The sequence below is a fragment of the Cricetulus griseus genome, chromosome 3, assembly GCF_003668045.3.
Source record: "Cricetulus griseus strain 17A/GY chromosome 3, alternate assembly CriGri-PICRH-1.0, whole genome shotgun sequence".
Taxonomy (NCBI): Eukaryota; Metazoa; Chordata; class Mammalia; order Rodentia; family Cricetidae; genus Cricetulus; species Cricetulus griseus.
The window spans coordinates 3,278,370-3,294,320 of record NC_048596.1 but is presented as its reverse complement, the minus strand read 5'-3'; the positions used below and the strand labels follow the sequence as shown (position 1 = coordinate 3,294,320).

The 15,951-nt window shown below is 43.4% G+C and overlaps 1 protein-coding gene across 1 annotated transcript in view; it reads left to right on the top strand.

Annotated features, from left to right (window-relative positions):
• The window catches only part of LOC100764329 (attractin-like protein 1), a 542,646-nt gene extending 527,218 nt beyond the window's left edge, over positions 1-15,428 (top strand). Inside the window, 1 exon segment of the mRNA XM_027406896.2 lies at positions 13,046-15,428. Within this exon segment, the coding sequence (XP_027262697.1) occupies positions 13,046-13,167 (122 nt within the window). The 3' untranslated portion in view covers positions 13,168-15,428.
• The last annotated feature ends 523 nt before the right edge of the window (positions 15,429-15,951 follow it).

Here is a 15,951-nt window from a genome sequence, read left to right as displayed (position 1 = left end):
TCCATGGTCTGAAGTGGTTTTCAGTCAGTGTGGTGAGACAAGTCAAGGCTGTATCCACAAACTCCTGTTCTTGAACACTGGACAAATCTGTCTTCGAATCCTTGCACTGAGGGAGTTGACAGATTCTGTGGCACTTTCTCCTCCCTGCTGTTTGCATCACAGCTGTGTTCACCTTGGTTTTCACTCATTTCCATGAGGGGATTGGCAGTGTTGATGCTCACTGAATGCAAACTGTAGGAATGACATGTTCACAGTCAAGATGGAAAACTAAAGAGAGAGAAAGACGTTAGGCATGGCTTATCTTATTTCTTCACAGGAATTTAGAAGGTTATACATGATATTAAATAAACATTTTTAATATTAAAATTTACAACGTTTGCTAGTGCAAGAGGTTGGACTTGACATGTTTCTTTCTAGGGGTGGGGACAACCATCTAAACTGAAGAAAAGACTCAAACCCTTGTCTTATTTTTGTGGCAGGCCAAAGACTAATAAATTAATAAAACAGTGAAATTAAAATTGAATTGTAGCCAAAATATTTTTGGCTCATGTACCTCTGAACCAGACAGGTTAAGGGAGGGAAGAGCCTGAGCAGGTCAAGGAGTCCAATTCCGTCCCATCCTGTTTCCTCCTGTCCTGGCCACTTTCGGGTATGACTGTAAGAGAAATGAACTGGTGGAAAAGGTAAGAGACTCTTTGGGATTAATATGTGGCATATTTTTGCACCCTCTTTGTAGTTTCTATCTTGGCTGTACCGACACTCTCAAAATGTCAGCCGTGATTAAGCTGCATTATGGGATAATTAATATGAACTTTTATCTCAAAGCTAATTTTGAGTAATACTAGAACAAAACATATGCCAATATGTTAAAGATGGGAAGTTGAGCAGATTGCTTTTATATTTAAAAGATACTTCTTTTTAAAAGTTTTTAACTCACCTCACTTTTCAAATGCCAGTCAAGTATGATAAATGTTTGAGAAAGGTTAAGTAACCTGTAAAAGAAACAGCATTTGGAGTTCAGTGGTGTGATCCTAAAATCCTTCCGAGGGATGTAACAGGATTGTTGGGTGATGGACAGTCATTGGCCATTTTAGGGAATTCAGCAGGCATTTTCTTTGGACCTGCACTGCAACTGTTTCATATCTAGATGCTCTCAGGAGCCACTGGAGTCGTTTAGGCTTGTGGCTCGTTGGTCAGATTCAATTTTTTTTCTCTCCATCTCATTCTCCCAGGACTGGACCAGAGAAATAAAAGCAAGTGGTTTGCTACTTTCCCTTTTAAAAAGGTAAACAGGAACGAGCTATAATTATGCAGAGATACAGCATGGGCTCATGGGGACCTGCCTCTGCTTTGCTTATGACAATGCCAACTGGTCAAACAGCCTTAACAATGAAGCAAAGACAGAAAAGCGACTGTTGGTATGAGTGATTTGTTTATTAGCTGTTAAAAAAATCTCCCTATCAAATTTTTTGTGGGAAAACTACAAATATATTTGCAAGTAAAGACTTCAATCTGCGTTTCTCCTACTTTAATGTGAGAAAGTTGGTGTTTTTTCAATGTGAAACCAAATTGGGTAACAGTTTTCAGAGCCTGATACTGTCATCTCCTGCTAACCTTCCTTTTCTTAGATGTCATGCCTCCAAAATGTAATATTACGTTTTGTTTCTTTGTTAAAATTCTTTTGCCCTCTAATTATGGGAACATATCCACCATTGAGCCAGCGTCAGAGGCAGCTGGGTGGTGAGCTGGCCCCTTGCCCAGACCTGGGAGCAAGCCTAATTTGAAAACCTTTTACTGAGCACAACTCAGAGCCTACTGCTCTCATCGACCAACCGTTGATCGTAGGAGCCTCTCTTTGCTGACCTGAAAGTGTCCCTTTAATCTGATCCCAGCCGAAGCCCTTACTGAAGTAGGTGGATGCTACCCAAGGTGGACCTGCCTCATACAGAGGGAAGCAGCTCCCCATTCTCCCGCAAATGGCACTTGGGTTCTCCTCTCTTCCTGGCCAGCATCCTGTGATGATGATACAGGTCACTAAGGTGTTGTACCTCTCCTGGAGGAGCACTTGCCAGTAACTCACGTCCTGAGAACTCACTTTGTGCCTGGAGATACCTGGGCATGAGCAGTGGGCAGTGTGTATCCCTCTGGGTCACCCCAAAGCCAGGTCCTCTGTGACTTGCAAGCCTCTGACGTTTCCGAGGCCCCACCAGTGCTGCCACTGTGACACCTCCCAACTCAGAGTTGCCCAAAGGGCACTTTTATTGTTCTCAAAGGCAAAGCAAAAGAAAATGATGCTTTTTTTCACCCCAAAGGGTCAGCATTTATGGGCTGTTCATAGTGAGACACTCGACTGCTTTGGGCAGTGACAGCTCCATTTTCCCATCCTCTGTTAGAACAAAGGGGTCAGCTAAGCAAACTCCCTTCCAGGAGTCCTTGTGTGGCATTAACTGGGAGGGTGCACACTGGCCGGCCCTAAACAACTCCTTGGACATCTGAGCCAGGCTCTCAAATCTGTGTTGAGAAAAGGGCTACCCAGCTCCACTGCTCTCTCCAGCTAAGGAGATTTGTCAAGGACCAGTTTGTCTACAGACACCTCAGTCTCAGTTAAAGTGTCTTTGGCCTTTAAGTTGTCTTTTGGTAAGGTACAAGTAATCTATAATAGGACATTATATAGGGAAAACGGTGATTCCGTTTTCTGTAATGTTTCCCCTCCTGTTTAGTGAAGATTTGCATAATTTACCCAGTTCCACTTTGGCCAGAGTCTGAGTTTCGGGTCGAGGCCACAAGTTTGCTTCACTAATGGAGTTTGTTAAAATAATATTTTGACTTTGTAAAGATATCTGTGTGTTGTTCGCCTATTTCCATGTGGCACTCTTATAAGAAGTTGATACAGTAATACCACAAGCTTTGTGTACCATAAATACTATCCAACTGATGGTGCCTGTCACCTCCACCAGACTGTTTAGCCTTGATTTGAAATTGTAGACAGGTCTGTGAGCTAAACCAGCTCAACAGAAAACATCTGCATTGGCTCTGACTTTTTGCACGAGAAACATGAAAGGTGATGTGAAGGGACCCTGCAGGAGAACAAGGTCTGTGTGGGATTTCCAGGGTTGGTTTATAATATCAGCAGGGGCTCCAGGGATGGTTAGGGGGAGCTGTTACTAGTAGGGCTTTGACACCAAGCCCCTGTGGCAGCTGTTTCTGGTTTTTGTCAGTCTTGTACACACAGGCACGGACACTGAAACCTGTTCAGCTGTGATATGGACCAAGAGATGGGGTCAGAAGCGCCCTCTACATCCCACCTTGCATGGGTGAAGCTTGCCTGTTCCTTGGGAGTGTCCAGACACCTTCAGATAACAAGACCTGAGACTTAGACACTCAGTTCACTTCTATAGGAGCACACAGCTTTCCGTAACACACTGCTATTTGCCCTTTGGTGTGTATTGACTGTTTATCTAAGAGGAACATCAGGACATAAAAGTGAACAGTCCTTTTATTCAATGTACTCCCAGTCAGAAAGGGAGATGGACAAAACTGTACTAAATGTAAAGAATTAGAAGACAAAACTAAAAGAGCAAGCAACAGAAACTCCCAAAGGAAGACTCAGCCAGTTCCTTTACTCTCGATGTCGAGACAACACCTAAGCATAAATTCTAAACACATGCAAGGCTACCAGCTGGTTCTTGACATATATGGTCCTTAACTACCAAGACCAAATGTTCACAGAACTTCCACACAAGTTCTTGAACCCACCAGACCTCTGGCTTTGTAGTGATCTTTGGCTCATTCTGTTGCCACATAATGATAGCACATGTCTGGGGCAGGGACAATATCTGTAGCCTTTCCAGTGGCCTCCTGAAGAAAACCAGCTGGGGTCACACATCTGAAGAGCCAGAGGTATCTTTAAGACCCACCAACTCTAACTTTTTAGAAATATTGCCAGAGACACTCTGAATTGCAAGTCAAAAAAATTGGAAGCCACGAACTCAATTGGCTTAAAGTTGCCACTGAATTTGGGGGTTCATTGCTGAAAACAGAAACAAGGCCTGTGGATTATAATGGCCACTTGCGGGCCAGTCCTGATAGAACCATGACCACCCTGTCCCTGCCTCCCTGGTGCTCATGCCCTTTGCGCTGCCGACGGTCCTCTGCATCCTTCTCCCTTTCCTACGCTTGTGGCCACCTTCCCTCCAGTGCTGGGTGCCCAGCTCCCTGCCAGACCCAGCTCTTCCCCAGCCCAGAAGCACAGGAAGCTGTAGTCACCAATGGCGTTGAAAGACCTCTTCTGGCCCAGTCTGATACAGGGACTGGACCCATTCCCACTCTGTCCCATTCCTGCCTGCAGGTGTCAGTGCTCAGTGCCACCATGTCTGCTAATGCAAAGGCCAAGGCTGCTTCCCTCCCCATTGCCCACCCTCACTTCAACAAACCTTCATCTGGGAGCTGCTCTGATTTTAGACACTACAGTGACAGCTAGTGTTGCTCCCCATACAAGGGCCTGAGATGCTCCCGGGGTCACCATAATCCCTGTGTCTAGGACACACACAGCCTAGCTAGTTCTTTTCAATCATGTCCTACCGCACAGAGTTTGGATACATAGGCATTTGAGCCAGGAAACCAGGAGTCAGCGTTGGGTCTGCTGAGTTTACATCTCTCACAATCATCCCTGTGCACCCCAATTCCTTCTCACCACTGCTGTTCCTTTTCTGGTTTTTTTAAAAAACAGCCTCTCCCCTGCTCCTGGTCGCCTTCCATGTCTCTCAATGACTTAAGCATCCCAAAGCTCTTCCCGACTGGCAAATTAAAGACCCGTATGTGATAGTTAGCAGCACATCCGGGAGCCCTTGTGCCTTTGCCCCGGCTCCGTGCTCTCTGAGAACAGCCAGCTGCCACACATTGTCTGCGTTGTGCCCTCCATACATGTTAATCAACGGTACCGTCACTCCTGTTTGCATACATTGATACAATAATGTGCACAGAGTCCTGGGGGCAATGCCTGGCTTAGGACACACTTTTGATCAATGGTAACGAAATGTTGTTTTGTGCCAGTGTTGTTGTGGCCTTTCTTACCATTGATGGTAATTAATGCCTTGGACCGTACTGATTTTACAACTCTAAGCATGTGTTTTGCTTTTTGTTTTGGCTCAAAATCCTGCATTCGGTGTCTGTGTTCAAGTCACAGAGTCCTTCCTTTGCCTGCAAAGTGAACAGAGCCAGAGTCCCACGATCTGGCATTGGTGGGGGGGGGAGTAGAGGGAGGAGGGGGTGGTGGTTCAGGTCCCTGCACCCCACCAGCTGCGTGAACTGAAGTAGTCATTTACACACTGCTTCATTTTGGCCATCTGTGAAGTGAGGATAAAAATAGCTCCCTGACCCACTTCAACAGGATGGTCTAGGGGCAGCCTAGAGGGTGAATGAAAAAGCGTGTTTTAACTGAGCATCGCAAGTTAATCATTCGTCAGATTTGAAATAACTCAACCAACATTAATACAAACAGTGCTTTCTCTGTGGATGCTGCCTGGAGCATGCCAGTATCAGTGATCTTGACCACTTTCATGTTCCCCAATGCATCGGCAGCACACGCAAGTCACGCATGTCCTCACGCACACTCTTGCTGTTCTCCCCCCAACATCAAGAGATTGCATCCCTGAGAATGGACCGTGCTGTCTCAGTAGGCACTGTCTGTGAGTCTTCCAGTCTCACTGTCTGCGTATTGTCCCCTTATCTGGCATTCTCAACTCACACTTGGTTTTGAATGAATGAATGAAGAATGAATGCTACCATAAGATGGCATCACAATTATACAATTCCCAGTGCTTTCTCCATGCCTTTCTTTTTGTTTGAGACTTTTCACAAGAAGGTGATATGATGATGATGATGATGATGATGATGATGATGATGATGATGGTGATGGCATTTGTTATGCGATAAAATAATTATATATCATTTACCCCTTTACCTTTCCTCCCTCCAACGGCCATATACCCCTCCTTGCTCCCTTTCAAATTATTCATGTCCTCTTTTAATTGTGTGTGTGAGTGTGTATGTGTGTACATGTGAGTTTGTGTGTACATGTGTGCATGGGTGTGTGTATGTATGTGAGTATGTTTGTTCCTATGTGTAGTGTGTGTGTGTGAGTGTGTATATAAGTGTGTGTGTGTGTGTGTGTGTGTGTGTGTGTGTGTACAAAACCTGTCCAGCCTGTATAATGCTACTTGTACATATTTTTCAGGGTTGATAATTTGGTGTTGGAAAACCAGCTGTGCTCTTCTGTGGGGAGGACCATCCCCTCCACTCTCAGCATCCCTTGGTTGCCTGCAGTTCTTTGTGTGGGGTTGACGCCTCGTGGGCTCTCCCTGGTCCACTGGGTCCGCTGTTGTGCTCGTTCAGCTCATGCTCAGGCAGTCAAGTTGCTAAGACTTTATGAGTGTAGGAGACACAGTCACAGCAAACCCCCTGTCCTCTGACCCTTAGGACCTTGCTTCTGCCCCTCGTCCAAAATGTTCCCTGTCTCTGGTGCTGAAGTGTTTTGTAGACGTAGCCACTGGGACTGGGCTCCACAACTCTGCATTTTCTGTAATGGTCTCTGTTCTGTTTCGAAAAGAAGTTTCCTTGATGAGGGGTGAGGGCCACACTTATCTGTGAGTATGAGGGCAAACATTTAGGACGCACTTAGGTATCATGCAGTGTTAATAAAATGGTGGTTGCAGGTTCTCCCCCAAGATCCGTGACTTCACTAGCCCAGGTCGTTGGCTAGGTTTCCAGTGTCAGACACAGTCTCTGTCTTGTTGAGCAGGGTCTTAAGTCCAACTAGAACGCTATTGGTCACTGCCAAGATTCTTGCCATTACTGCACCTTTAGGGTTATTATGCCATGGTGGTCATTGTTGTGTTCATAAGCATCACAGCTGTGCAGGCCTCTTGGTGGCTCCCTCTTTTGGAAGCTTGCATGGCACCTTCTGGTTCCATGAGAGCTGGTCCTCAGGGAGGGGGCGTTAATTCAGAGAGCAGACAGTTTTGAAATCTTAGGTAGTGGTACTTAGGAAGGTCCTTCGTATACAGTCTTCACTGTAACTTGGCCAAAAGACAACATACTTGATGAGCAATGGCATAAATTCCAAGGGTCGCCAGATCTCTTATGTCTTCCTGTTTTATTTGTCACTTAGGGATAAGAGCAGTCACTGTGGATAGCAGACATTAAGAAGTACTTCCCCATGGAGTGACTTGCTCATCAGATAGCATCTTGATATTTAGGAGTTGGGAGTTTGAGGCATTTGTAGTTCACTGATGAACTCTGCAAAGCACCTTAAGGCTTACAAAAATTTTGCATACATAATTTTATTTAGTTAAGAAACACTGAAATACAATTTCTCTACACAATAAAAAAAATACAGCCATTGTCACAATATTGCCATTTTTCAGTTTCTCAACTAGTGATAAACACTTTGGAGTTAGGGATTACTAGTCTTAAACTGAGGGATTATTATATATTAGAATGGTTATTTTGCTTTGGGTCTTGGTCTTGTTTGCTTTGAGACAGAATCTTACGTGAGCTCGACTGTACCTCACATTCACCATCTTCCACCCTCCATTTCAAGAGCGCTACACAGAATGGTTGTTTTTGCTGGTTTCAGGACAGGGAAGTTTCAGTTGAGTTGCAGATTTATTTCCAAGCTTGAAAACCTGGTGTGGTAAAGGCTGAGTTTTTTTACATGTCATTACTCTAAAATTAAAAATTATATAAAAGAACCAAGTAAAATTTCCTACTTTGTAATTAAAATTAGAACTGGTGAGAAATAGAGGAAGCATCATGGGAATTCACTTAAAAATAATGGTTTGAGAGAGCGCATTCCAGCCAAGGAGGGATCGCATCATACAAAGTCAAGGGCGTGCTCAACAGTGTTATAGAATCTGGATCAGCTGTCCATAGACTTTATTGGTTTACATTTCCAATAATTCAAGCACTGTCACTCTGCTTTAAATGAAATTACACAATGTTATCATGTGTTAAAGGCCAGGCGACATTTTATAAACAGAGAACAAAGATCACTTAGATTTAAACACTGGCACCTGTGGCAGCCAGTGGTTTTTAGCAGGTGATGGGAAACATTCCTTTAAGCGCTCAGACAAATATTACTGATCCGTTTGTCATCCCAGAGTCTGGAGCACTTGAAGTATTTCGGGTTTTTATTCAGCCATGTAACCTTTGGAGTTTTGCCTAATAATGACTTCACTTGTGCTAGCCTTCCAACAGATAAATTAAAATGGAAATGCATATTTCCTAATTATGCACCCAGTCTTGGCTGAATATTGGCAAGCACTGAATGTTCACTGGAGGCTGCACAATGGTACGAGCCTGTGTGACATCAAAGTTTCCCAAAGTCACTTTCTTAATCATGTGAAGGATTACCAAGGCTCTGATCACAAGTATGTAGCTATATACAATCAGAAGGAAAGCATTTAAACATCCCAGCATGGTATTTCCATTTAAATCTGATTACAGTGAAATAAAACTGTAGCCATTAAAGGTTTAGAAGAACTACAAATACAAGCCGTAAAAGAAGACAGATAGTAAATGAGGTAGTAAACCATTTCAGCAGGGCATGCGGTTTATAGTGCTCATTCTGTCTTCCTGAAGCCGACTGCGCAATTCATTGCAGACCTCGCACCATTCTCTGAACTCCACTTAAACCTGCAATTAACCTTTCACGCCTAATGAAGCTGTTTTCCTGGAAAATTAAAATATATAGTGGTGCTTGATTTTACGCAGACTTTGGAGGAAAGCATTTCAGAATGAATGACTTTTTTCCCAAGGTTTCTATTCAAATGTAAAATGCAAGCTCGATATCTATGTACGATGCTGGAATGTTCTTTCCAAAGCAGTTTAATTTGATGTGCAATATTTATTACTGTACTTATTAATTGTTTTTTCGAGTAATTGTAAAGAAACACACATCAGTGATTTTATGATTACACTGTTACTGCCAGAGTCTCCTGTTTCCACTTCACTTCCATGGGGAAAAACCAGGGTTTTACAAACAATCACTAAACTCCTGGTGTGTCCCTAGTGTCTGAGGATGTATTTGCCAGTTAAGTGTTTGATTACCAGCTACTTATGTTCTGATCTGTTCCGGACATGTTTGTACGGGCTTACAGAGAGGTGAAGGTCTCAAATTTTAGGAAGCAAATATAGTTCAGGTTCCAACTGAGTCTAATCTTGGTGCATTGTTCTCCCCCACTTACAAGATGGCTGTAGTGATTTTTGGCACCCAGCTCCATGACTGCCGGACCACGCCCGTTTGCTGAAGGAAATCCTGATGACAGTGCTTACCTCCTTCACATCTTGTCCCCACCCGGGTGACCCAGGGCAACAGGTTTGAAATGCCAGGAAGTCATGGGAGGCAGTCTCATGAGAGGTGGACTTTCTTACTCATGAGGTTTAGACTTGGTATTTAAATAATGTGTCACGGTGTCTGGTATTTAAGAATCAAAACCACAAAGAGCTAAGGCTTACAGTAAATATTTAAACCCTGGCATTTTTATGGGATCTCTGGGTATATATTGATGTACATTATACTAGCGCCCAGTGCTGGTATGTCACCATGATATGGTAAATGAAATTCCTTTAGACGGCCAGTCTGAGATAATGAATTGTTCCCACAGTTAATTGTATTGCCTTGATAATAAGGAATATTGGCGGCCTAAAGAACACAATAAGCGGATTTCATCACATGATTTGTGTGTTGTTTTGAAAAATGATCCTCTGGAGTGACCTGATTTTAATGGAACTCTAGTGGCAACCAGCACACACCACTGTGCAGGGTCCGATGGCGTGCTTCCTCCATGGTAGTAGAATCAGCACACGCCAATGAGCGCGGTCTGATGGCATGATTCCTCCATAGTATAGAGCAGAGGGTTTTCCCAGGAAAGCCCCTGGCAGAGAGAAGCTCTGAGCACTCCAGACTGGGTGCAGCAGGGCATTTCTGGGTTACTTTGTTGGTGTGTACCTTGTTTTAAAACACAGAAAAGACCTGAAGTTACTCATATCTATATCTCTTCATTGACAATGTGGAAATGAGACCACAATCTACATGAAAACAAGTGAAAGCTATGTATTTCAAGAGCTGTTGTGTCTAAATTGGAGCGTGTTGGGTTACAGGAGCTGTAGAGAGGTTAACTACAAGTAGGTGTCCTGCAGAGTTGGTTAGGGTGAACATCTCCTTTTCCAGTTGTCCTACATTGAAACTGAAGACATGGATTAGGTAGGCTGCCTGGTTATTCATTGAGCCCCAACTGTTTGGGAAGATGGTTGTTACTGAACTTCATGAGCAATCTGCATTCCTACCAGTGTGACTTCTTGCTTGCTGGCCTCCTGCACTGCTCCTTGCAGCTCATAGGCTGGTTTTCTGAGATGTAGCAGGTGGCAGGCCTGAACTCTTATTTAGGGTCTGGATATTATCTGTCTGTATGTCCAGTCAGTCCCTCACATGTAACTTAGTAAGGGATTGGAGGGAGCTAGCATTCCTCCTTAAAGAGCTACTCTATTGACTTCTCTTTTTGTCATTTAATGAAAATAGAAGCAGGGTAACAAAGTATGCCAATGCCTGAAGCTAGAGACTAGGCCTCCCCACATCCATGTGTCCAAACACAATGTGGGGGGAGGGAATAGGGCCTGTTTCAGTCCCTCGCCCTTGCAGGCAGGTAGGATGAAGACTTGTCAATTTCTGGTTATCCTGGTGATTATAAAGTTTGCCCTATATCAAACAAGAAGTAGCACAAAATCAGAAATCAAACCCCTACATTTGACATTCAAGTTACACAAACATGAATAATTATTGTAATCTTTATGCTGCGCATAATTATGAGATTATGAACTCCTGAGGGGCCAGAAACCATGAGATCTGGTAAGGGAGTCAATCTTAGCCCTGAATGAAAAGCTCATTTAACCCACGCACAAGGTAAAAGTGACCCTGAGTGTCCTCTGTAACTGCACAGGGTAGACGACACTTGGATACCACTCTCCAGAGAATCCCAAGGTTCCCAGCATGCTTAGAGCTGTTCCTACAGAACCTAAACAGAGTTAGTGGTTGGTTTTTATAGGACAGTACAAAAAGCTGCCAAATTAAAAGTAAGAATGATTTTCTATTTTATTTGTATCTTAACTGAAATACGGTTTAGGTTTATGAGTTTTCAGTTCAGTGTGTTCCCAAGCTTCAGATTCCAGGGGTAAACCAAGAGTGTTGTGAGAGATGGTAATTTAATTAGACTTTGAACTTGATATACTCACCAATACAAAGACACCATGATAATGCTGAATTATCAGAGAATGAGGCTCTTTACTTTACTCCTGGTGTTACATCCACTGTAAAGGGAGCAACATTTGGAGCTACATGTAAATGAAAAGGTCCATTTCAGAGCTCTGGCATGAGTTCACATTTGGCCGTAGTAGTCACAGTGAGTGTAGGTCATCTGCGTCCACAGTAGAGGAGTCATATATTAACCCTTACGTCTGCTGCCTCCGGTTCAGTTGGTGCCAGGAGCAAATGAGGGGGAAGTAGTAAACTATGAGAGAAATTCTCCAGGAGACCTGAGGAAACCTGAAATCTGCTCCATCTGAACTTGCAGTTAGCATGACCAGAGGCTGTGATTTTTTTTTTTAATTAAATATAGTATTTACCATGAGTCAACGCTACCACCCAGTCTGTGGCACTTCAGAGGTTCACGTGGGCTTGCCAAAGAGGAAGAAGAAGCTTCTTTCAAGTTTGAGCCTGAATTATCTATAAAAACGTCAGGGTGATATTAGCATTCTGAAGAGTCCCTTGGCAGCAGCCCCTAGAGGATAAGTGGTGTGGTGTTCCGTCTGTCTAGCCAAAGCTGCTCCTCCACCATTGCCTACGGTCTCCAGATGTCCTTGAGTGTCTAGTCATGAGCTCACTGCATTCCTTCTCCCGCTCTGCCTCCCTGTGCAGACAAGCTGACCACCTCTCTCCATGCCGCGTCTCAAGCTGGGAACTTAAACTGGCCCACTCCGCAGGCCATACTTCCCTGCTCAGCTTCCACTCAGGTGGGTCAGAGATGACCAAATCTATTTTGAGGAAACCCAGTGGCCTCTGGCTAAGACCTTGTAAAGTCGGGTGACCTTCTTCCACAGGCTGTCCTTTGTCCCACGGGTCCTCTATCATCGTTTCTTTTGGTTCAGAAAGTCCTGTGTTCTGTTCCTGCTCGATCACATTTGAAGCTTATGTAGAATAAATTGACCATGAGAATGAAGTGTGGGATAATCCCCAAAATAAAGATCTTCCTCGAGAAGCAGCACGTGAAGACTCCAGGAGGATTTAAGGACTGGCTCAACTCACTTCAAAGTCAATTCTCTAAGACCTTGGCATTCTTCTGGCAGGTCTGAAGCAAGGCCAAGCATTTCTGGCCCTGTGGTGAAGGGTGGGAATTTTAGACTATTTTCTGTTTTACTCAGGAATTATAGAACTCTACCGAAACAAAAGGACCATGCTTGCCAGGGAAGGGGAGGGATAAGTTAGTGTCATACAGAGGATTTTCAGGGCAACAAAACTATCTGGGTAGCAATATGACAGCTCCATAAGATGAACTGGTGGAAAGCCTCGGGCCTGCTCATGGAAGCCACCGACCTCAAGTGGCAATCTTGTATCAGTGTTCCATTTTTTTCCAGAAACTTAACAGTGCTCCAAGCTTCTTTTAAGAGGCACCTCTAATGAGTTTTATTTGTAGAAGCAAAAACAAAATAGTAACCTTGGAGATTCCCAGTCCACCCAGAACAAACTGTTCAACACAGAAATGAGGTGAGAAGTTGTGTCCACAGCTGACTCCCATGCTTCCTCGAGCTCTGACTCGGTTGCCCAATATTACAGCCGGCAGCTGCTTGTTCCTCTCCTGTGTGTTGTTCGCTGCTAGTTCACCAGTTAGCACCTGAGCACTTCCTGGCCGAATGTGTTAGCATTGTCCAAAGCCACCTCTGTCCATCGCTGATGTCTTTTTGATGTCTAAATGCCTTTCTCCTTTCTTTCCAGGCCTTGCTATTGCCAGTGCTCTGATAGACACCTCACAGCAGAAGCCTTCTGATAATAAAGACAAGACTTCCGGAGTCCGCAACCGGAAACACCTCTCCACACGTCAAGGAACTTGTGTCTGAATGGAAATCACTTCCGTGCTATGTGCTGGTTTACTTCACAAATGGCTTCCGTTAAAGCTGTTCTGCGGCCTTGGGTTTTACAGAGGTTAATGTCCTATGATCCCAGCCCCGAGCACAGTTCCCTGTAAGTGGGCAATGTCCCAAGTGGCCAAAGAATGCCAATGAGTTTTTTAAAGTAGCAGTATTGATGATCACAAGTGATAAAGTCAGTTTTTATGGCTCCCTTAGGCTTAGAGCTAACATAACTTACTATGGAAAAAGATGTATATTGTTTCTTAATGCAGATGGAAATATGTAATTCATATAAACCAACTGTTTATATCCCAAGACTTTAAAGAAAGACGTTTTATACTGCTTGAATGGTGAGAAATGTACAGTTTTTGCCTCTTAGCAAACTTAGATTATTTGAGTATAAATAGGAAATGAACAAATCATGGCAGCTGTAATTGCTGTTTTGTCTCATTATAAATATGAAAGAAAGGCTTTTATTTAATAAGCTGTAGGTCACTGTGTTTAAATACTCCATGTGACCACATAGTATCCAGAGTCAATTTGAGAATGTAACAATTTCCAACTAATGGCAACCCGGACCAGAGAGTTGGTCTGGATGTGGCAATATCTTTGTTAGAGTTCGGAGCGTGGGGACATTCCTGAAACAGAGAATGGAAAAGACTGACTGGCAATCAGTGTCGCTTCCTCCCACAAGCAGCCTCCAGTTCAACAACCAGAAGACAGCCAGTGCGGTCATTGGATAGCAGAGTCTCTGGTCCTGATGGTGGTGCTTTGGTTGCCTGGGAATCTCGGTGGGGGTACCAGGCCAAGGTGTTCCTCTGGTCTCCACTAGAAGGTGTCATTTTCTTCCAGTCTTATTCTGTTCTCTGGATTTTATTTACCTCTTAACAAGCATTACAAAATGGATCTTAAAAGTAAGACTTTCCAAGTCCCCTGCTACCAACTTCTTCCTGTAGAATGCAAGCAGACAAGAGCGGGTCCGGTGAGCATCAGCAAATTCTCCATCCCTAGTGCAACCACACCACAGTCGCCGTGCGGTGAGATGTCCACAGTCCAAAAACAAATTCATTGCTGGCCACATCCAAAACATCCCTCATGACAAAAAGTCCTGAAAAACAGCAGAAAGGAAAAACAAAAGGGCAGCTCCCACATGGAATTGTCATTTGTGTGCTAATATCGACTGTAGTTCACTGAAGTTCAGTCTGGAGTGGCCGTGGTTGACTTCAGGGTGAGCACAGGAGAGAAGAGAACAATGAACAAGATACCCAAAGCTGCTGTGCACTCTGTAGTCTTATTTAATGTTAGAGTCATTACATCTAATCAATGTTAAGTACTGCATACACACTTTTCATGTTCTCTGGAGTTCTGGAAGGGGATGACACTTTACAATTAATGCCTCCTTACTTGCATGCCACGGTTGTACAGTAGCAGAATATGACCCTATTCCAATATCAAATATTTATTTCAAATTCCATGTATACATAGCTTAATTTGATGAGGATCGAGTGTAATATGTAACAGAAATGACCACAGAATATGTACTGCATCTTATAAAAACATAGGTCGCATCTAACCATGATCGTCTTATTTTGATAACTAGCCTTTTGAATATAGTATATATTCTTTATGTTGGCATGATAACTTCACTATATTTTCCATGCACTCAAAATCAGATGAACTTGTAGAATAGTTTTAGTAATTTTCTCTACAGCCTGTGGGGTTTGGCTGGGAGATGAAGGGATGGTTGCTGGTACTTCCCAGGAGATTTTCTCTCAGAGTATTACTTGAGCTGAATTTGTAATTGTCTCCTAAAAACAATCAAGGAATTCGATCAACTTCTTTTGGATACTTTACATGTGGATTTTTTCCCATGAAATAATAAATTGGCAAGACCGGTCATTACAAACATCTAATCATTTGAAAATAAAGCAGTTGCTCATTTTGTTTAATCCCTAACATCTGTCACTAGAGAAAGCTCATGCAGCAGAAAGAGAAGTCACCAGACCTGTGTGAGTCATCACAGCTTCCAGCCGTCAACACCAGTCTGGAGGAGCTGTCCAGTCTCACCCACCATGAATCCCACAGGGTTCTTAAAACTTGAAAATTTGAATTTTAGATAATTATGGAATTTAATGCAATGTCACACTCTACCATTAACTCTGTGGCCAATTATGCAATATATTCTCGGCATATAAAGCTTTTTACTGGAAATAAAATTCTTCACCCCCAGGTGAGGTGAGCCAAAGGCATCATTGTCCGTGGTCTGCTCTTGCATCACACCTCCTGAACGCTTTGCATTGGGATGATCCGCTTTTTAAAAATCAAATCACATGTATATGCAGAATCTTTCTCAGAAGTTAGGACTTCAAATGGATGATTCTTTTGACAATTTCTCTAATGGGATTCTTAGAATCTCAGTGTAGAATGACTTCAGGAACCCTCATAGCAAAGGTCTCACTCCGCTAAGTACAAGCACTTTCAGTCCACTAGAACTGAGGTTAGAAATTAACTTGGGAACATTATTTAGGCAACTAGAAAAAATCCTAGTGAAAACACAGTATGTTTGTGTTTACGAGTTGGTTTGGTGAACTTTAAAGATTAAAGAGAGTTGAGAGTCTCATAATTGCTTTGAAGGAGTGAAAAGTTAAGTTAGTGATATGCAAAACAGAAAAGTGATCTACACTGTAGTGAGGTGTACGTGAATGGGTGTGAGTGTGTGTGTGTGTGTGTGTGTGTGTGTGTGTGTGTGTGTGTGTGTGTGTGTGAGTGTGT